General features: G+C 44.7%; 1 protein-coding gene across 1 annotated transcript; it reads right to left on the bottom strand.

Annotated features, from left to right (window-relative positions):
• Nucleotides 1-3,276: 3,276 nt before the first annotated feature.
• C8A (complement C8 alpha chain) lies at nt 3,277-22,841 on the bottom strand. The gene is made up of 11 exons (XM_069788634.1): nt 22,598-22,841; nt 20,527-20,623; nt 19,418-19,562; nt 18,232-18,376; nt 16,495-16,684; nt 14,785-14,985; nt 13,256-13,496; nt 9,100-9,228; nt 8,247-8,404; nt 5,872-6,094; nt 3,277-3,883 (listed from the first exon to the last, which is right to left on the bottom strand). The coding sequence occupies exons 1-11, from the start codon at nt 22,714-22,716 to the stop codon at nt 3,732-3,734; spliced, it is 1,800 nt and encodes a 599-aa protein (XP_069644735.1). The 5' UTR covers nt 22,717-22,841; the 3' UTR covers nt 3,277-3,731.

Here is a 22,841-nt window from a genome sequence, read left to right on the forward strand (position 1 = left end):
TAAGTCGTAATTGTCAAATCCAGCTTTCCCAGGACAAAACCAGCTTGACTCTTATAGCCCCTAACATCTCCATCAGGAAAGAGTAAATCCAACCGCTTTTCACTTGCTCCCTGTCTTTTCATATCACGTAGACACATTATGTTTACGTGTGAGGCTGGAACGCGGTCTAGGCTGTGGCTGGGCACTTGCAAACCCTGTGGTTGCTGTAGTATTGCTAAATTACATTACCATGCTCCTCTTTCTCCCGCTATCAGATAGATATAGTTTTTCCTTCCCAGGTTCTCTCCCAGATGGAGAGATGTTGTTGAAAGCGACCCGGTGAGTCCATGCAGAGGTGTTAATGGTCCCTGGGTTTCCAGCTCCTAGTTCTTCTACCTCGATGGCTAAAGAGCCCAGTGAGCACCCAAGACAACTGCCAGATTTCACGGCAAATTATGCCTGCAGATTTGTCTTCCTTTTATATCCTATTTTAACACCGCCCTGCTTCTGTAAATTGACAAAACTAGAGATGAAGACAGTGATTATTACCATTATGAACATCTTTTTTTTTTTCTTATTTGTAGTGCAGCACCAAGAGTCCCGCTGTGCTGGGCGTGGTAGAGCAGCACAACACATGCCAGTCCCTCCCCAAACTCTCCAGGATCTGGTATTTCTTTTGTTTCAGGTTTTTGGGGCTAAGATTAAATGTTTTGTATCTTCCTGTGCCTCTGCATTACACTGTAGAAAAAGGCAGGCAGTAATTTTTGAGCTGCTCCTGCTGGGGAATTTTTGCCTGCTGTAAAATGGCAGGCTCACAGGGACGCCGGCATGCGGATAGTCGGCGTGACATTGACCCCGAGGTAGAAAACAGCTCTGTCTCAAGCGCTGCCCTTATCTACTCTTCTGTTAGCTGGTTATCTGGAGTCTGCACCTTGCAACCTCAGGTGTATTGTCATCAATCATTTGCTATTTTCTTTTGCGTACTGGTTCCTCTCTGCCCTTCCTTTGTTAATAACCCAGTTTGCCTATATCCATAAAAATATCTGATTGTGATACCATTTATCCAAAGCACCATACATCCATCATGTACTTATGAGCGAGATAAACAAGGTCTCCTGGGAAATATGCCGCAAGAAATATATAGGATAAATAACTATATCAAATGTATGTCAGTGTGCAAGAGGGGAAAATCCATTCATTAAAGCCAGGGTGGAACTGCAGTGTTTTATTGTACCCTCTAAGCTTTTAGTTTAAGTAAGAAACATACATTTTTGCTGCTTATCTCATCTAGCACAACTCTCATGCTGGCCACTTCAGCATGAGATATATTAGCTTCTTTGACTGGCATTGTAAATGTGTAATTGCTCATAATCTTTTTTTTTCCAGACCTTACAGGCAGCTTCTTCCTTTCTTTTGACTTCAGCTTCGCTGCTCCGAGTTTCAGCCGTGCGGATGTCTGAGCCCTGGCTGTGGCGCAGGATTGGAATGGGAGGAGAGGGGCCGCTACCGAGCTGCCTCCGGCATTTGAAGGAAACCCTTGGGTTTGTATTTCATCGCGCCGGGTTGCAGAGTGAACGATGGAACTCTGCCCCGCACGTATCCTCGCTTTCATTTCTGTACTCCGACACTGCGATGTTCAACGTGGAGAATGAACAACTGCAGGCAAATGCCAGCTTTTTTGCTCTTATTTATATGTGCTTCGTGGTGGTATTTCACAGGTGGTTTCTTTAATCACTTGGATTTATTCTTTTTTTTTGCGGTTCTCCAGTCTGTGATCTGTCCTTCTAGAAATGGCTCTAAAAGCTGAGGATTCAGGTTGCCTTCCTGCTGGCCCCATCCCTCCTCTGCCTCCAAGGCATCAGATCTTTCTGTTCATTATTTCTTCCCTCTGGTCACAAAAGAAGCATACTTGCCTTTCTAACTAAGGGGACTTTATACTCATTTACTTTCAGGCATTTTCCTGAGTCCTAAACAGTCGGTGTAAAAGTAAGAATCACCTATGAGCCAAACTAGTCCTTAGTGTAAGAGCACTGTCTCCTGCTTCTGCATAACCTGCCGGCCCAACACCAAACAGTAGTGATAAAACCATTGACGGGAAAACTTGTTTTCATCCTACATTTCACATTCCTTTGGGATGTCTAAATCATACCAATATATGGGTGCTTCATGCTGCTGCATTTTCCCAACATAGAAGGCATCAGGTTCAAGCCCTTGGGAGCAAATTCGTCTCTGGGTGAATGTCACCTTTACCTGGAAAAGCAAAGTTGGCAAAAAGGCTACAGCTTTACTGCTCATCATAGGGACTTTTCACAAAACAATTACATCTCAGTGTTTGAGACAACACGGTTTGTTGTTTTCATATACAAAACCAGCCTGTAGTTTCATTTTCAAGCAAAAGAGAAGTGGGGAAAAAATTGTCCTTTTGCAAACACGCACACGAAAGAAAATATGGGGCCATATCTTCAGGTAGTATAAATCAGCTGCAGCAAGGGGCGACACTGATTTACATCAGCTAAGTGTCAGACTCTAAATCACCACTGACACGCTGTTGAAAAACAAGCATTTCCAAGAATCAGAGCTATAGCTGAGCAATTTCTTTCACTAAACCATGATTCCTTTCTACTCCCTCTTTCCATTCACATGTATATAGAAGTGCTCCTTTGTGCTTTGAGGTTTTGTTGCTGTTGTTGCTTTTCATAATGACCGATTCCTTCTCAGGGCTTTTTTTTCTTCTTCTTCTCCCCTTGTAATGAAAAGCACAGTAAAATGAAGTGCCATTCGCCTTCCGTCCACCCCAGGTTTTTGCGGCAGTTCATTAAGAAGAGGGAGCTGCGGGCTCTCGCCGTGGTCTCTGGACACAGTTCAATACTGTGTGTATTCTTGTGCCGAGATTTACGTCTTACATTCAAAAAAGCCCCTTAAATCAAGCAGCCTGTTAGCATCTTCTCCAGCTCTGGGTGCCTGGGAGATAAAACGCCTGCGTGCTAATAGTCAGTTCATCACTGATCTCAAAGAAGAGTAACCTTTGCATGTGTGTGAACATGCTCTGCAGGATGGTTGTGTTCGAGCATACCTGTTTGTGATTTTATTTATTTATTTATTTAGGAGTCTTCATCAGTTTGCGTTCACGTTTCGCAATGATGCTTCAGTGTCTTTAGGCTTAAGCTTCCTCCCATGCAGAGCAGCATATGGCTTTGCTGCAAATGCAGCTCTGGCCAATATGCTGGACTTAAAAATCTGACAGTGCCAACTTATAAAAGTTTCATGCTACATATGTCGATACCAACTGCATAAAAATGCAAGGATCATGAGCTTTTAATGTGTTTTCCAAAGGCAAATATAAAAATTTCTGCGAGTCAAGCTTACTTAAGTAAACACTTTTAGTAAATTTATTTCGTGACGCGTTATAGCCCCATGGTCACCCAGCAGCAAAGCCACCCGTGTGGATTCTCCACCGTCTCCCATATCGCAGCCGTGCCACTGTGAAGTGGTGGGGCTCCCATCACATCTCACGGTGCGAGGGGACAGCCAGGCGTGCGTTCAGTCAGCCGGAGCGATTGCTCTGGACAGGGATCGGGTTTTATACGGCGAATCCAGCATGTCTCCGTAGGTATGGAAATGCAATGCTTCACGATTATTTCTCCCCAGCGTAATTCCGTTGCAGAATCGCGCCTGGAGTATTTTTAGCCCAGCGCAGACTCCGAACGGCCCTCGACCACGTACCTGTGGGGAGCGGTGCCGTCCGGTGGGTTTTAGCAGGTTTTGCTCTGCAGGTCCTTCCCCGCGCAGGGCTCCCCGCCGCGCTGCGGGGCCGGGTTGGTGCACTGCCGGCTGCGCCGCGTTCTGCCCGACTGGCAGGGAGCCCAGGGGGACCAGCAGCTCCAGCGCCCGTTCGTCTCGCCGCCTGTAAACGTATTAAAAAAAAAAAGAGGGGAGAAAAAAAAAAAAAAGATTCAGGTCTGAAGTGCTACATAGGGTTTGGATGGGAGCAGGAGAGGAAGGTTGAGCTGAATGCCGCCAGCGGTTTGTGACTTTGGCTCTGGCTGTAACCTCTGCTGCGAGCGGGATGAGCTGGTCCGTCCCAGCCGCGACCAGCACGCAGGCGGCTGTTGACATCAAGGTGCTTTGAAGCCAGGGGAGATGAAGCAGCATCACATTCTTCAGACACCAAGAGCTGTTTGTTTTTCCTTCTCTGCTCGTTCAAAAGGCTGCAGCTTGGCTTTCCTTTCCCAAAGGGCAGCTGACAGCTCTCCCTGCACTAACTTTCTCCCCTCTGAGCAAGGCAGAGGGACAAAAGTCTCCTACCATCGTGGATGTGTTTTGAAAAGTCTACCCATTCCTTTGGAGATGGGTCATTTCGAGGCTTTTTCATTACAGTACAGACTGAGTTGTCAGGAGCGTTCGATACTATGGATTATGGCAGCGCTCCTGAATGATGGGAATGCTTGATGGCTGTCATTTACTGTCGTTTTTTATTTACTCAACTGGCCTTCATGCCTGGCTTGGGCACTTTATTAATCCAGACAGCACAAATGGATGTGTGTGCTCTTACTTAGGGCTGGGTGGAAAGCTGGGTTTCCCGTCTGCTGAAACATGGTGCTTTAAAAAAACAGGGTCTTAAATGAGTTTTGGAACTCAAAATTTGAAACTAAAAATTGCCCATGAGTTGGAAGTGTGTCTGTCCCCACTGTTGCTGAAGACAGGGAGCACAGGGGCTGGCCAGTTCGGTGGGTTGCTTTGGGGCCAGGTCCTGACCTTTCCAAGCTCCTCATTTAAAGCAGATTCCTTGGATATGGAGACAACTTGAAGAACCTGAGATTTTTAAAGAAACCCACTTTTCAGTCACTGAAGCAATGCTTTTGAGTTCAGCCTCATAAACCATCTACCCAGCTCTGCTCTAACTCCTTATCTCATCACAGCTTTGATTTTCCAGCGGTGAGACCCTAGTTATGAGCACACAGTTGAAGGCCTGGAGCGTTGCCTGGTGGAACTGCTCTGAAGACAGATTTTTCTGCCAGCTTCATGTGTTGAGATTTGGATTTTTTTTGTCATCACAAACCAGGACAAAAATATCCAGAAAGAACTGTGACATTTTCTGAAATAAAGGATTATGTTCCAAAGTTGGCTTTTTTTGCCACCCATTTAATTTTTTAGGATAGTATATAAAGTGATAAAGAAAACATAAATAAAAGCCTGTCACTTTGGAAAAACACATTTTTTCTCTCCCGAAATAGATACTTCCCTCTAGTTAAAATATTTCCTTGTGGCGGGGGTGGCAGGGCAGGGAATCTGGCAACGTGGCAATTTTTTACTAAAGCAGCATTTTTAGTGGCACGCTGCTTGAGCACCACTTTCCCGTCACTTAAGCTGACCCTTTCAGCCTGCCTTCCCTGCCTGCCTGTCGAGGTCTCTGCTCTCACTCTTGTAGCAGGCATCCTTAGCGGGATGCCGCAAGCGCTCCAGAGAATCGCCATCCCAAGAATGGGACGTGCCAATCAGCGAGGACCAGATGACGGTCTCGTTTACAGTAACGAGCTGTGTCCGTAGAGCACCACAGGCAGGCAGAGCCCACCCCTTGGTGGGCAGTGTGGGCAGCCGGGCTTTGCCAAGGGGGCTGCCACCGCACCCCAGCTCTTTACAACGTCAGTAAATCTCCAGCTATTAAACACATCCTCATTTCCACTAATTTCTTTATCGTAATCACCCGAGCTGCTAATTTAAGTCTCTTGCAGGGCTGCTTAGGATAGCGTCGCAACAAAAGCGACACAGAAGCGAAGGCTTGATTGACGCGTGGATGCAAAAAGCTGTTGGTTACCCACGTGGAGAGGAAAACCCTGTCCCTTTGCTGCCTTTTTCACCCTCCCCTGCTGCAGGTACACGCCGGGGTCCTACCTCGGCGCTTCATCTGCTCACAGGCGGCACCTTCGTAACCTGGTCGACACTGGCAGAAACACGTGTCTCCCACCAAAATGGGTTCACCGTTGTTCTGGCACGGTCCGCAGCGGCAGGTGTGGAACTCCAACAAATAATCGTCCAAAGCCCGTTTCAGATTTTGCCGTTTGGTTTCCATGTCGCCAAGGTTGCTTCTGCGGAGAATTTCGTGGATGGGCTGCAGCTGCGTAGGATAGAGATGAATAGCATGGAGACAATTTCAGCTGGGCATCAACTGAGATGCTACCACGCCGCAGTCAGAGAGCTGTGACATTGCTGGATAAACTCAGGGCTCAGAAAAAACTCATTTGTCTTTCTCGACAGCTCCATGTACATCATGCAAATGTGTTACCACGACTGATGGGCCCCAGTGAGAAACCACCGTTCCAAAACCTTCCTCATTTTAGAGGTTTGTGTGGGATTGGCTTTTCTGGCCATGCTTTGGAGTTTCAGTGTGGATTCAAATGATAAATTAAAACACCCCAGTAAGCCCATTTTTTGACTGATTTCTTAGCGCTGTCATGCTCTCAGAGATTCTTGCATGCTTTTTGCCTTTTTGAACAAAAATGTTTTGGTAAGAGCTTTGGACGGTGTGTATCATCAAAAACTTAATCTGGTCACTTAATGGTGACCAGATCGTGAACCATCCAGTAAATGCTGACCGTGGAGAATTTTACCTACCTACTTTTTGCCCTTTGATGCAGTGAAATAATATTGTGCCATCTACAGTTTTGAGAATATAACATGCTCATAATATTTCCAGTAGCAAAATCCAGTTCCTATATACCATTCAGCAAAAATAGTCCAGTTTGGGCAACTGTAATAACTTGCCCAACTGAATATTAACATTCAACTGAATATTAAAGCTAAAAGCTCAGGGCTGGTTCAAGGACACATGTTTACAGTTATCCATCCATGCATCTGTGCAAATGCTGCATGTCTTGGCTGGGAATCAGTGGAAACCAGTCCCAGAGAAGAGCTGGGCATCGTCTCATTGCACAAGGTGCACTGAGAGCGATTCGTGGGGAGGATCAGCCAAGTTTTGGAAAGAGCTCGTAGACAAATTTGCACAAGCTTGTTTAACAAACGAGAGGGAGCTGCAGATAAGAACTGCTGAAGTGGACATGAGCACTTATCAGCAGCTCCGGTTGCACAGTGACTGCTGAGCTCCGGAACAGCCAACAGAGAGGTCAGCGCATGGTTTACTGGAAAATTGCAATCAATTTTGCCCTGGATTGATGGGAACTTGTGCAGAAAGGTGAATAACCTGCAGCTGGAACACTGCTATCTTATCAGGGCTTTCTGCTGCCAGGGTGCTGCCCAGGAAGGTTTGCAGATTCTTTCTTGCCCTACCAATAACGTAGCTAATTCCTGATTCCATTTTCCCTTCTCTCACCCTGTGTCAGAGCCAGGAGCCGGTGTGCTTTCAAGTGAAGACGAGAGGGATGGAGTGGCAGTGTGTCCCTGCCGTGGCTGAGGTCCTTCCCCAGCACCCCACAGCTGCGCTCCCAGAGCAGACCAGTGACCGTAGCATCTCGGGGTAGATGTGGTAGTCCTGACCGCAGCTGAGGAGGCGTGCTCACCTCCTCACGCCCCTGCGGTCTCTGGCTCTGGATTATTTGTTCGTAGGGTTGCTCTTCTCTCTCCCTTTCCATCCCCTCTGCTTGCAGCCATCTCCTCCCCATCTCTGAAGCCCTGTAGGATGCTTCAGTGATCTTTCCACTTTATGGGACATCCGATGAAACAGAAGGGAATAGAGCTTGGCTGAATTTTATGACCATGGACCCTCTTTTCAGAGCATGGCGAAAGAGAGGACCCACCTGACAAAGCAGCCAGGATCGCCCTGCTCTAAAAACTCTGGGAAGCGCTCACAGCTCTACCCATCACGGTCTGCAGAGGTTGGGCATAGCCACTGAGGCTCTGAAGCAGGTGAAAAGCAGGAGGGGGTCTATGCAGAGCCTTTGCTGGGGAGGCAAGACTCCTTCCCCAGCCCCTTGTGAGTCCCCTGCTTACATGGGCGGGCGGACAGCATCGGGGAGAATAATAGGGATGAATGCCACCGCGGAGAGCCATTCATCGGGAAGCTGTTCGGGGACACATCAAAAACTTAACTCGGCACTAATCCAGCATTAAGCTCCTTGTCCATCTCCTTGCGGATGCAGTCGGTGGGAGATGTACTCCCCATTGTGAAATGAATAAGAGGTTACCAGATCAGTGGCCCATTACATTTAATCTTGTTCTGTGATGGGATCACAATAAAAATACGAAATGATCTGCTCGACTACACTTTCATTCCTTATAGCAGCAGAGTTTCTTCAACTGCAGAAAAGCCTTACCTCAAAATCAATAACAGCAGGATTATATTTTAATGACCTTCCCCAGTGACGATACATATTGCCATCCCAACTGTTTAAGAGCCCTCCGCTGTAACTGGTATCTCCACCTCTAATCCGGGGAATAATATCTTCCACAACTGCACTGTTGCTCTCAGCATCTGAAAAGTTGAATTACACCCATATTATTTAGTTACCGCTTCCACACATACACTAGAAACTGCTTAATGGAGGTGAGATCAATCGTGCAAGGGGCTATCAGTGAGCGGCACTGATGCTGCCTCTGAAATCAATGGCAGCTCAGCGTCCCCCGCTCACGGGGCGAGCCCTGCCACGTTATCACAAGGCAGTCGGTGACGAGCTGGGCATCCCAAATGCTCTAAGCTGGTAAGACCTGAAGAGCCTGCACACCCCCAGCCTTGGTTTCTAGTTAGCACGTGGGCAGTAGATCACACTGTCTATAGCCGGTTAAGTGATTTACAAATCTGGGCCTTCCTAGCTTCTTTGAGTACTTTTTATAGTCAGTTTTGACTTTAATAGTTGCCACGTTGCCCTTGCCATCCATGCCCAGTCTGTCGTGGCTATGGGGGCTGCAGCCCTCCAGCCCCACCGCCGCCTCTATTTACGTGCGTTTCTAATCCAGGTATTGCTGCCTTAATTCCTGCTCTTTCAAGAGCAGTCAGTACTCCTGGAGACTTGGACCCAAAGTCGCGTTGGTCCCACGACTGGGCCTGAGCAGTGGCTGGGGATGGCACCAGAGCTCCCTTCTCTGGTGACCCTACTTGAATCTTCATGCCCAAGTGATCAAAAGAAGGGACGCAAGATGCCTTAACAGACATCTGCCCTACTAACATACCAGTTTTCAGAAATCCTTTCTTTGCGCAGTAAGAGGGTGACACAGATGCTTCCAAATGTAACATATTCTCACTGGCTGCAAGGCCAATCGAGTAGCCAATACAGGCACTTATCTCTCCAGCGCTGACGTCTGCAAAACAGAAGGGAAACCGGTAAAATCAGTGACTCATCTGAGTAGAAGGATGTTCATTTTTCTACTTGTTTTTTTTCTTTATCAACAAAGAAAACATTCCGTTATTTGTATGGCCTGTTTTTCAAAGTCGAGAGCTATTCCAGACAGAGGACAGCCTTTAGTCTTGCAGTGGAAAAGCAAATATTTTATTGGGGTATATTGGGCTTATCGCATAATAGGTGAATAGGGAAATGTCCTTACTGTAAAAGTTGTTTCCTTAGAAAGTATTAGAAGGAAGTAAAAATCTTAACACAAGGCTTCAGCCATTTATTTCCTTGTTTGGTCTATTTATTTAAAAAGACGACTTTTTTTTTTTTTACAGACTAACTCATAACTAGTGTAAAGCTGGAAACAGCAGCAGGAATCAATAGATCCTCACTAATTTTCCTAAACTAGGGATCTGACCCATGTATTAGTAGCTTAAGTAGCATCTTAAGTAGCAACTTGCAAAAGGGCTGTCTGCTGAGAGCTGCCAAAGCCTTACTATCTGCTGCTGAGCTGCTGCTGCCAGCACCGCCACGTACATCATGAAAATATGTAACTGGAGACCCATGAAGCGACTGCAGAGGGGAGAAGGGAACTAATGAGGTGGTTTCACCAAGGTAAGCAATGCGCATATTTCATACAGCCTGGTTTTATGTACACACTTCAGTGTACCGCAGATATAAGGCTGTCTTCTTTAATAGTTAAAAAATCCATTGATTTCAATAAATACAGGTATTGTAAGTAATAGGTAATTTTATATTGCTCTTTTTTGTCAGAGGACCTTGAAGTGTTTTACAAAGCAGCCCAGCAGTCAATACCACAGTATTGAAAGGGAGGCACAGGGGCCAGCAGGATTTGTGCATCGGGGCTTAATGGTCTCAGGATCGAACCTCCGGCCGAACCCCAGCCCAGAGCGTTGTCTGCTGAACTGCCTCACCGCAGCCCCGGGGAGCAGTGGCTTGTCTTGCTTGTGTTTAAAATACTGGTAAAACACCCATCGCTCTGGTTTTGCTCCCTTCTGCACACCCTGCAGGGGAGGCTCGCTGGAGCTTGGTGGGTGCCGAGTGGCGGAGGTGCTCGGCATCCTGCGAAAGGGGCTGCAAGTCCTGGATTCAAACGGGTGAGAGCTGAAGCATGCTCAAGACTTCAGGGGGAATTACATCCCATTGCAAAACTGGGCCCTTGAGAAAGATTAAATGTGTAGCACTCAATTACTTCTACTAAACTGTTCAACAGTTGTAAACACAGTGGGTAAAGTTCATTCACCCAAAGCAACATGAGTGATTGCTTATCTTGGTGTTGGAGTGCCATAAAATTAAACTTGAGGAACACCCTGATTAATTGATTCGCCATGGTTCCTGTTGAGTAATTATGTTCAGCGAGGGTCTGTCAATACAATTCGCTATTGGTTGCAGCAAGATCGGTTCTTGATAAATGAAAAGTGGTTATCATTGCGAGAGGGTGGTCATAGAAAATATTGGCACTTGAGGGGGGAGCCCTGATAGGTTTTTTATATGATATAATTTGCGATAGTTAAATGTGCTCGAGTGATAAGATTTACTGCTGCATTTGGAATTAATCAGAATATATGAAGACTCTTTTTAATTTACTCTGCGCATAATGTTTCTCCCATAAATGTTCTTGTAATGTGTGAACACATTATACTGTTTTCTGCTAAATAATAGAACCATAACAATCTATTTTAAAAACAAGTAATGAAAAATATTGATGGCGGAGCAACAAGGGACCTTGTTCTGACACACGTATTTATTTCACTCATGACCACATCCATACAAGCCTTTGCAGGCTGAAAGCTAGAAATGGGTCTGGCAGCAAAACTGCAGTCCTAAGCCCTGCACCAGCGAGTTGTGGTCTCGTCCTGGGTAGCTAAACCCAGAAGGTGACTTCATTATCAAAATTCAGGGTTCCTAGATGCTTAAAGTCCAGCTTATGCCTATGGCCAGCTCATGCCTATGCCTAGCTAGAAGCTCAGTGACCACCCAAGCTGTCTCATTTAGGGAGGACTCAGCCTAGGGATCTTTTTCCTGGGCATGTGCTTTAGTCACTGGCCTAGAAAAAAGGAGTATTTTTCTCCTCCAGAGCATTTAGCCCACAGCCTCATGGGCTAGGTGGCCTCTCAGGATGTAGCAGTTGATCCAAAGCAGATGCCCTGCCACTCAGCCCTGTGGGGACTCAGCGGTACATCACCAGGCATCTGCAGAGCTTCAAATTCATCTTCTGAAGCTCTAATTTTAAGACTTGAGTGCTTATATCCTGATCCTGATCATTCCTCAGGGAAGGCAGATAATCCTCTTGCAAACACAGCCTTCAAGCATGGCTGTGATCGCCATTAGAAAAAGCAGGGGGTTTTAGTAAATGCTTTTAGACAGTGACATATCAGCCACTGCAGGTGGGTCCTTCTGGGTCTACGTTGTGTGACGTAGAGCACTGCTGACCTGGTAAATGTGGACTTTCTAGCAGAGTCTGGGCTAGGTGAAAATTACAGAAGTGTGCTACATCAGAATGAAAATTACATCTCTACTGGGGTACATTTTTGTCCTTTGCTGAACTTCAACATCCTTCTTTCCTAAGATAAGGCATCTCGTAGCAGTAAATCTCTTCCTTATATACACAGCAAGCACAAGATAAAGCAAAATAATAGCCTTCCTCCACATGCTCTTGATGCATTCTTCCTCTAAAATTGGCAGTCTGCTTCCTGAAGACTTGCTTGCCAAAATCTTGTTCACTTCTATATCACTCACTCTTCAAAGAGAAGAAATTATTTGAAGAGGCATCATGTTTCCAAACATTAGTAGTTCAGGAACTTGATGAAAATTCTCTCTATCGGTAATTTCTCGTGGAAAAAATTGACATAGTTAACAGTCAGTATGGAGTGCATAGTTATCCTAGTGCTGATGGTACCAAACCATTTCAGAACAGAGGCAGAATTTGGGGCAGAACCATGGAAATTAATGGAATTAAAGGAATTACAGCAATTTGCACCAACTGCAGCAATATGGACCTGTTGTCCAAGATCACAATTTTCTTTTGCATAAATGTCCAGCCTGGAGTTACCAAGGCAATGTTACCCTCAGCAGAGCGGAGTGATGGTCCTTCGGGGAAGTGGGATCTATTGCATTGTCAACACCTTTGCAAAAGTTGACAATCCACTTAGTGTGCTAAAGTACCATATTATTGTTCTGCATCTTATGTTTTTGATCAGGAAAAATGTTATGCTTTGGCTCGCTGGTAATGGCTATTCTTGTGCTCTAGACATTTGCAGTGGATATTTTATGTAACTTAGATTTAGAGGTATGGCTCTCCAGCCTCATACACTCTAATTTGTTGAGAACTGGAGCTAACAGAGGTCTGTTAGTCTTCAGATATGACACTAACCAGAGTAAAGTAGCAGAGGCATTGCCAAGTGCGATGCATTATTTCCTTTTAAAGAAAATTGAAAACCTCACTATTAGGAGGCTAAACCATGAGTGCGCTATCTTTCCTTACTCTGGATGAGTTTGCAGTCCTTGAGCATTCACGAGAATGGCCAGCACGAAGACTATAAGAAATAGGAGAAGTTTAGAGAAGTCTAACAAGTGACACTGAAAGAAAGGGAGAAAAAGATGGTCAGGTTCCTTCCCAAACTACCAAAATCTCACTCAGATTCTTCTGAAATTAGATCAGGAAGCACGTTTTGTGACACTCGGGCTTATCCCCTGCTATGTGGCCAGTAGTGTGTGTGGATAACCCCTACACCATCCCCACTGTGCATTTTTGGGCTTGTGAGGAGTAAGCATCTATCATGTGATGGGACATACCAGCCAGCTCAGCAAAGAGGTGCTGATGAGCACCCACCCTCCCAGGGCCCAGGGAGATAGTGACTGTGGGGACCAGACAGACCCAGATGAATTATTCTGGTGGACTGGACCCACCCCACGGTCACCAAGTTGGAAATGCCTGGTTTAGAGCAGAAAGTTGTGAACAGAGAATATTTTCTAACCTTTTCTTCTCATTTCCTCCTTGTTAATGACAAGGATGTACTCAAAGATGCCTCCCATAGTGCCAGATGTCATGAAATGGGTGCCGTAGTCGTTGATGAATTTGGCATACATGCCATAGTTGTAGGTGTCCGGAAGCTCCTGCAGGGACAGCAGCACATCTTCATCCAAAACAATGTTGTCCCTTCTCATCTTGAAACGGGCTGTCTGCACCTTCGTCACACCTCTAATGAATGCAACCTCCTGCAGGTAAAGAAAAGAGGAGCTGCCACTCAACATTCATTTAAAAAAAACAAAAAGTAATTTCTAGTCTTTAGGTTTGCAGAGGAAAGCCTGAATCTCTGATTGTCAGTGTATGTTGAAAGCATGAAAACAAGCCCGTGTTTAAATTAAATCGCTGGTGATTCTTTTCTTAAGTGTCTCTTTCTTGTGTGCCATGCTATGGGGTTTTTACTGATGTGTGAATACAATCAGAATCAGGCTCCGCGTGATTGCCCTCCACCCTCCATTTCTGCTATTTCTTTTTTTCTGGTTTCCTTTCCATACTGTTTATTCCCTTTTGCTTTTTTCACAGCCTTGACCAGTGATGCAGGACAAGGGCTCAGGGCAAGCGCAGCCCAGCCCGGCAGGGGGAGAATACCCCAGCCAGGAAGGTGCTGCCAGGGGGAGAATTTCCTGGATATAGCACCAGATCCACAACTCCTCTTCTGGATTAGCCATTGCCTCGGACAAGGCGCCAGTGCAACCAGAACGGCCCTTTAAATGATTCCTCTGATAATTGATCATCGTTTAGCTGCAAACATCATGTGAGTCTAGACAAGGGCACAGTAAATACTATAATGGTGCCCATTTCAAACAGCTTTTAAGGGCATTTTAAGTCAGAACACCATCAAAGTAATTCTTCTTTATTGTTTTCTGTCAGCAGCCACGAGAGAAGTGGAGACGGGGCATGGTAAATGTGGGAAATACCAGCACTTGTGTTATTAGATTGGAAAGAGGTCGTCACAGCTAGTCCATGATGAAAACCCACTGTGAGAAATACACCCTATTACTGGGTACTCTTTTTTCAGTGCGGTATTTTAACCTCCCATAAGAAGTAGCATATTTCCCCATCATAAGGCAGCTTGTATTAATTTGAACAAGATATATTTGCTACCAGAGATCATTCCCTGAGGACAACTGTTCTGATCAACATCTTGATATTTCCTCCTCCCTCATCGTCACTTTAAGCATTTTTTTATTTATGTGCTTAATGTAGCCATGAAACAGGATGGGGTGAGATGACATGTGTTGTGGTACTTCGTAATTCAATTTTATTCCCACTCCCTGTTTGCTAAAACGTAATAAGAGCAACAAACAGGATTACTAACGATCATACATTTGCAATTACATGAACAAATTAAGGTACAATTACTATGTGTTAAAAAATGCAATTGAGAGAATAAACTGACATAAGTTAGAGCCAGACCATGCGATGCACAGATGACACGACTGGAGCATGTGCATCACTGATTTATTTTTTTTTTTTTACCTTTGCAGTGTATTGCGTGAAATTCTTCAGGGATCCTTTGCCACCTGATAAAGTCAAGCCCAGGTTTAACTGGACAATTGATTTTTCAGGAGCAATTCCAATGGTAAAGCCTATTGCTCTGGTTTTATCACTTTTAAGGGCATCAAGCAGATCCTTTGAATCATCGTAAAACTCAAAACTGAATCCAGAATCAGCATGAGCCTAAAGTGAAAGGAGCAGACATTAATTTTTCAGGTACTTCCCTTCCTTTTTAATCTCTATTTCTTTAAGGAGCTGATGGTGCCTCTGTTGAAGCCCATGATGCTCCTGACAACACTGACATTGACTTCAATGAATGTGGAATAAAGAATTGTCATGTGCCGTTTCATTTGGAAATATGTGAAAAATGTGGATAGAGCCATGAGTTTTGCTTTATCCATCTCCAGGCAGGGGAAAGGTTTGTGTTTAGCCACTCAAAGCAGTACCATTACAGCCAGAGCTGGTAATGGTACCTATTAAGCTAGCTTGACACTTCCCATTATAAAACCCTCCTTCCAGTTCCTTACAGCTCTGCCAAATCCTAATGATTTGGGCTGAACTTCTTCTCTCCAGTCTGCTTCTGGATGAATTTATTTAGGAAAAAATTCAGCAGCAGTGATCCAGCCACTTGCGATGGCAATGCTAGAAAACAAACATTGTTTTGCCTGTGGTTTAGAGAAGTGACCTTTTCCTTGACAGCTCTACTTTGCTGGCACATGGAATTGAGCAGCCTTGCTGAATCCAGGCTGTGCCATTTGCCATCTCTATAAAAATTCAGGTAAATTACCAACACTGAAAAAAACCATCTCACATCATTGTGAGTGACTTCCTAGACCCCAGCAGGTAGATGCTCCTAAGTGAAGATGCATATGGAGCATGCTCAAGTGTCCCTCAGCACCTGAGCATGGTGCAGATGTCCTGCTGCTGCTGCAGCAGATAAGGGGGAGAAGAAAACGTGGTCCGTGGGGGGGGGGTCTGTCTGGGTTCAAACTGGGGACTCGGGGGCACAGGAGACTCTGCCTGCTGGGAGGACATGAAAGCCATTTGCATGGAGCCTGTGGCTGTAATATTCCCCTGGAATAACGTGGTTTTATTCATTCATGTCAAAAAGCGTGATAAATGTTTAACAGTGTGGCCAAGGCACCCGCTTAAGGTGTGGGAGACCCAGGCTGAATCCTTGCTCTGCTTAGTTTAGTCTCCAACATCAGATGTGACGCCCCAGAGTACAGGCATTGTGATATGTGGTGATGGCTTTCGGGATCTCTGTCTCACTCAGAATTTGGATTTATGTCCCTTGTAGCCATACCAGAGACTTAAAATGCTTTCAAAGGTTGAACCGGTAGCGTTGTTCCCATGTTACACATGGCCAACTTCATCCCTAGAGAGGCAAGTGGCTTGTGCGAGCTCTACAGCTCATTAATAGCAGAATTTAGAGAAAACCCATTTCTCTTGGCTCTGACTAGGCCAGAGTAAGCAGTGGCAATGCCTGGGTGATAAAGCACATTAGTTCCTTGATGTGCCATAAAACAGCATTTGTATCAACAACAATTGCCTGTTGTCTTGGGGACAGCTGGAGAAAGGTACCTTGAAAGACAGCCTATAGTGAATGATAAAATGTACCTAATATCTTTATAAGAAGTTTGGCTTTTAGCTGGGAAAACATTGCTAAATTTGACCACCCGAAGTACTTACTAGGAATTGGTATATGTGAAAGTTGTAAGGTTTGCGGAAATACTTCTCATCATCTCCATAGTACAGATGTTCACATGCAGCATCGTACTTCAGCTCCCGCCACTCTCCGTTGTAGACATACTCACAGTGGCCTCCAAAAAAATTAGGATCATATATGTACTGGCTCTCTTCCTGTGTTAGGATGTTGTATCTTGGAAAGAAGTAGCGTTCAGAAAGTTATCCATAGCTCCCATTTTATTTCCCCAACAGTCTCTGTCACTGTTTCTGTTCTCCTGACACTACAAGTTATCTCTCCTCAGGTATCTGACTTTGAATTTGGATAGCACCTAAAATCTAAGGGTTGGGTTTGTTATCTCCTTGCTATCTCCTTCCCAAAGCTAACGGTAGACAAACAGCCATTTTATTTCCAAGACATTGGTTTGGACTTACATGCTAGAAGTGGAAGAAATCAGTTAAATTGTCCAGTCCATCCCAGCAAGTACGGACATGAAAGCCCCAAAGTCCTGGAATTCCTCCAGGTCCCCCATGAGCCTAGTGCATCTCACTGTCACAAAGTGTTTCCTGGCATTCCCTGTAATTGTTTTCTATCTTAATTTTGTCTCCTTCCTTTTAATAATGGTCCCATTTCTCAGGGGAGTGAGCATGCTCCCTAGACTTGCAGTCTGCTTGTGCTTTGCCAAGTCTCTCACTTATTTCCTTACGCTTCTTTCTTCCTGCTCTCCAGCTGTCACAGCTGCTCCCCTCCAACATCCCACCTATTACTTAATATTCCCTGTAATTCCATGGCCCAAAGTGAAAGCATTATTCAAACTACACAGCAGCATTGCCCCTCACAACGGGGAATCATCTTTAAGACTAAGATAGTAAATGCTATTGCTTTTGTGTGTTCTGTGAGAGGAATGCTTCAGAGAGCAGTATTAAATGGGGTGCTTGGTGAAAATTAATATATGTCTTGAAAAACTTTTGAGGGACTCTCCCAGGCCCTGGGCCAGAGAACCATTTTTCTTGTGGACTCCAGAGAGTGTTGGATTGAGATGATGGGAAAGTTATCTAATGGCTGACTACGTTCTTGTACCGTAGCCCATGTTCTCCAAGTGAAACTAAGCAGAATCTTGGTTAAAACATAAGATTTAAAACAAGAATGTCACAACAGGCAGTTTGCCTTTAAACTTGTTCTGGATTCCTCTTTTCCATGTATTACCTAACCAAAATTTGAAACTGAATACAGTAAAATTTTTCATGGGTAGGTGTATGTGCCCTGCATATATTCATGTGGAGCTCAGGCTCTCTGCCTTGAATCTGAATCCTGGAATTAAATCTTCTCCTTAAGGATGAACGCCACCAAGATTGATCTATCTCCGAAGTCTACTGTTTGCTTTAATATATTGCTTTTATCAATTGGAGAAAGTTGTAACATAACGGGACTCGGAGGACTGGGATATAGTTTTACCTGAGTATAAGAAGGACACTTTAAAGTGTCTTTGTACTAAAGCACAGAGTGACTGAGAGAGACCGAGGTCAGATAGTAAATTAAAGGCAGAATTTGAAATAAAAGCTGGGATGAACCCTCCCGCCTCCCTTATTGCTACTCACGGTCAGATGGGACAGTAGCTCTCCTCTGAGGTTTGTCCAGCACCCTATCAATTCCTGGAGCACTGCTATTACTAAGGAAGAGCAATATGAAAACGCGAATCCAGTTTTGGTTGTCAGAGTAGCGGCTATTGATTAATTACTCACCCTTGGGCTGCTTTTTCAGACCCTGGGATTGGGAACAGATGTTCACAAGGGCTTTCAACAGCTTCATCATCACAGTTATCCTCATCAGACCCATCTCTGCAGTCTCGCTCTCCGTTGCACACAAGATGCCGTTTAATACAGCGACCTAAAGCGCACAGGTACAGGCCATCGCTTATCCACCCTTCAGAAAACCTTTCTGTCAGCTTGCACTGATTGTGCTCTTTTCCACCCATATCTCGGGGCCACAAGAAGTCACGCTGTTAAACACAGCGCTCTTCCATTGGGAGCTTGCTTTTCCCAGCTTCTTGGGGGGGGAAGTTTTCCTTTGCAACCTGGAGCGAGCACAGCTCAGAATCCAAGCTGGCCATTCCCTTGGACTCCCATGGGATGGGAATCAAGTAGAGGTCACCTCACTGGCCTGATTTTATTATCTACCCTCATGCTTTTGGAAGGGAGCTACAGGAAGCAGTAACTTCTCTACTTGGCTTGGGGAAGTCAGCTCTGTCTGGTTAAAGTGCGATTTTGTCTCTTCCCATTGCAGGAGGGAACTGGTACTGCTGCACTTGCCTCAATGGAATGATGATGACCTGCTTCAGCTGATGAGCTGCTCACAGAGCTGGTGGGTACTTCTAAATTTCAATAGGATTTTCATTAAATGCTCAAGACAGGAGTTTAAGCCATTTGTGTAAAAACAAAAATCTGTCAAGGCTCGTCAAACTTTCAGAGAACAGCCGTATTATATCCCAATCCTCAGAGCTGGGGATGGCTAAAAATAAATAAATCACCCCAACAGATTGCTAGTGGGATTCATGATTGAACTATGTCTCTTGCAGGGGGAGAAAGTGGTGTGTTGTGGGAGCGGTGGTACCCATGGAGGGGAGCGCGAGCGTGTAGCACAGCAGTTGGAGCAGATTATTTCTACTCTCTTTGTTCCAGTGAAAAATTAACCTTTTCCATGGCAAACAGCCTTCTTTTCTAGCTGAATCTAAGCGTAGCATGGACAGATTTCTGTAAAAGTGGGGAAAAAAACAAAGATGGGGAAATTTCCTGCTTTCTCTTGCACCGTGTCACCATCCTGCTGGCTGGTTGGCAAAGCCTTGCCCATGGCAGGGGACCGATATCACCCCGGCTCTGTCCACCCAGCACCAAAACCTCTTTGGCAGGAATTCGTGCCTGGTTCACCCACCTGTTTCCTCGCACCGAAAGTCCTTCCCACAGTCGGGGGGGCCAGCGCACGTCGTCTCGGCACGGCAAGCTTGCTCGTCCCAGAGGTTCCCTGCACATCGCTGCCCTGCGAACCACGCCGGCTGCACCAGCCTCCGGTACCGGTGCTGAACGGCACAAGAGAGAAAAAATGCTGCCAACACCTAACCTGTGTCCCCCAGAGACATCACCTCCACAGGCTATAAAGCGATTAAACCTATCGCTTTTATCTATATTGTTATTTTTTTGTGTGGCCCAAAGACTTGGTATATGATAAATGGAGAAGGTCAGCAGAGGGGTGGGAGCTCAGGAGATTTGCTTGAAGTTCATACAAGTGAATTTAGGTGGGGGCTGGAATGACTTTTTTTAAAAATCTCTTCCCTGTTTTATACCTTGAAAATAATATGGAATTTTTCCAGTTACACATGCTTTGTCCTGGAATGTAGCAGGCTCAGATGGACACAGACACTAATTACAACACTGATCCTGCAACATTTCTGATGGATTATTAATGAGAATTGCTGCTCTTCAAATTAGGAAGGAAAAAAAAAACAGGAAAGAGGGAAGAGCCAAATCATTTACTGATTATAAGCAGAAGAACAAAGAATGCAAGGATATAAACTAAGTAGAAAGCAAAATTATGTCAGGTATTTGAAAATAAATTATTGAATTATGAAGACATATGTAAAATGGTATAAAAAATGTAAAATGAAAAAAAAACCCCAGGAGCTGATGAATGAAGGCTGCTTCTAATTTCTTTTCATTGGAATATTTGCATTAAGAATCAGGGGATAGTTAATTATATGCGAGATAGAAAAGGAAGAAAGTCTTGGGCAAATATTCTGGCCTGATTCTTCCACCATTTGCCTTGATTTTGCATTTTGCTGTTCTGCTGCCTGAAACGAATTTATTCCCCAGTTTACACCAGGGCAAATAAGAGCCTCTCTAGTAGAGGAGCATCTCCATCATATTTGGATGAGTTTACTGGATGCTTCAGAATGATGAATATGTATAATATATATAATTAATGTGTGTACATCCTCATCACAGACACATCTGAAGATAAATGAATACATTACAGTGGAGTCTTACTTTTTTCTCTTGGCAAGGAAAGCAATCAGTCCATTCTGACCACTGGCTCATCTGACAGTCGACAGGAGCCGGAAAATTAACATCTCTGCTGCTTCTTCTAAGAAGGGGAAGAGATAGCGGTCTAAGGTCTTTGAAGTTGCGTTTTAAGGAAGGCTGGAGGCTAGCAGGGAGAAAATTATCTGTGTGTGTGTGGTTTTCCACCAGGAACCTGTTTTGGAGGAAACGGGAAGCATCCCTTAGCAGAGGTGGCTGTACTACCCAAGATGCCCCATCTAAGTATTTCACCATCAGAATTGGTCAGGGGCAGCAGGTACAGGACCTGAGGATTTCGTCTTGGGTTTCCTGCTCTCCCAAGAGATCCTAGCCCTTTCCAATAGGTAGATTGCAATAAAATGTGTGTACGCCGTATATGTAAGACCAAACACACTGAGTAAACAGAAGGAATGTCGAGAAGAGACAGGTTTAAAGGAAAGGCTTCTTTTTTGGCTTTCTTCTTAGAAGCACATCACAAACTCCAGGAGTAGTGATGTTTATCACCTTGGGCCTGTTCTGAAATCTATTGATTTCACTTTCTTTACACTGTTGTGAACTCACGGTCGGTATTTTTCCAGACAAGTATGAAATCATGATTCCCGCAGGCTTTGTGGAGTGGTGGGAATGGCTGCACCAAGAGTACTGAGAAAGTCCCTGGATCAGAGTCTCTGCACATACCCTGAATATCACTATACAACGGTAAGAAAATACTTCTCTTGCTACCCAGCCCGGTCGTTACAATCTCTATTTCTGTCCCTACTCCAACAATCTTTATTTGTATACTGCTTTTCTTTGTCTTGAGGAGCAATCTGTGTTGTGCTAATGCAACTCTGTGTTTGCCACAGCCTTCGAAGCGTTTTGAGGGGTTATTCTGAGCCAAGACATTATTTTTATTATTTTGGTGATTAACTAATGAGCAGTCTGTTTTACTTACTAAACTGCAGTCCAAAGAGAAATATTGATAATTAGCAGAGGTATGGAGCACATTGGGGATTCATCAGAGGCTATAGAAGAGAGACTTACTAAATGAAAGCCACAACGGCTCAGCAAGGGAGCCCGTGAATGCAGATCAGTGTGTGAGATAAAAACCCACCGTGTCTCCCGGAAAACTACAGGAGACTGCAGACAAACGCGGAGCGGGAGGACGCGCATGTATTGATGCTTTTTTTGCTCTGACAGGAGGATTTGTGGGCTGTATCCTTCAGCACTTCACAAAGTACTTAATTGGCTCACCTTCGATTGGATTTTACATTTACCTCTTCATTATTCTGCCTTGTTTGATAAGTTCATCAAACATCAAAAATCTCGTCTTTGTTCATTTTCAAAAGGGATTATCGGAATAAGCCTTCATAATTAAGTGTATCACTACCACATTTTTTTCCTTTCCACCTTCTCCTTGTCTCCGTGTTCCAATTATCACCGATACCTTTTTTTTGATCCTTCTAAATCATATTTGCCTTTAGAACAAGCCTGAAATTAATAGCTGTAGAAAAAAAAAAATCCAACCATTTTCCTGTCATGACACTATAGCTTTAGAAAGAAAGTAACTTGTTTATTCCCTTCCTTCAAAGCCTAAGTGACACTCGTATAGGTTAATAATATTGTTCAGGGAAAAAAATTGAGGTATGAGGATCTGGCTTAGATTGAAAATTGGGTTATTCACACGCACTTGTTAACTTTACATTGTCAAATGCAAAAATTATTATAATGAAATAGAATATGAAAAATATTCACTCGTAAATCATCCTGTATAGGGAATTCATTCTAAGTACCCAAACCCAGTATGGTAATTTTAGTAAGGAAGTTTAAGAAGGCTTAATAGTCATCTGTAAAAGAAAAACCATTGTGCAAACAGTTCATATAAGAAGGAATTACGATGCCTAGCTTGGGCTTTGGACAACTGCCAACATTTTTTTTCCCTGGTAGCTGTTTACAGAGGGCGCAGTGTGCACATGCCTCAAGTCAGGACAAAATTGATGGGCTGACTGACTTGCCTGTAATTTCTATATGTAAAATTGGGGGGGGGGGGCGGACTTACCTCTGGGAAGGCAATGCCTCAAGCTCCCTGCGTGCTGTAGCCGAGGCCTGACGTGCCGTTAAAGCCAGCGAGCATATAGACAGAATCAAAGGAGAAAGCTGACACAGGCTCCACCGCATTGTTTCTCCATATGTAAATGTTTGCTATAGATCTGCTGCAAACAAAAGCTTTAGGCTTCAGGATGCCGTGGGGCAAGCACTGCTAGAAGGAGCACGGAGCCCACCGGACTCCAAAACGCTGTCGT

The sequence above is a fragment of the Haliaeetus albicilla genome, chromosome 8, assembly GCF_947461875.1.
Source record: "Haliaeetus albicilla chromosome 8, bHalAlb1.1, whole genome shotgun sequence".
Classification (NCBI taxonomy): Eukaryota; Metazoa; Chordata; class Aves; order Accipitriformes; family Accipitridae; genus Haliaeetus; species Haliaeetus albicilla.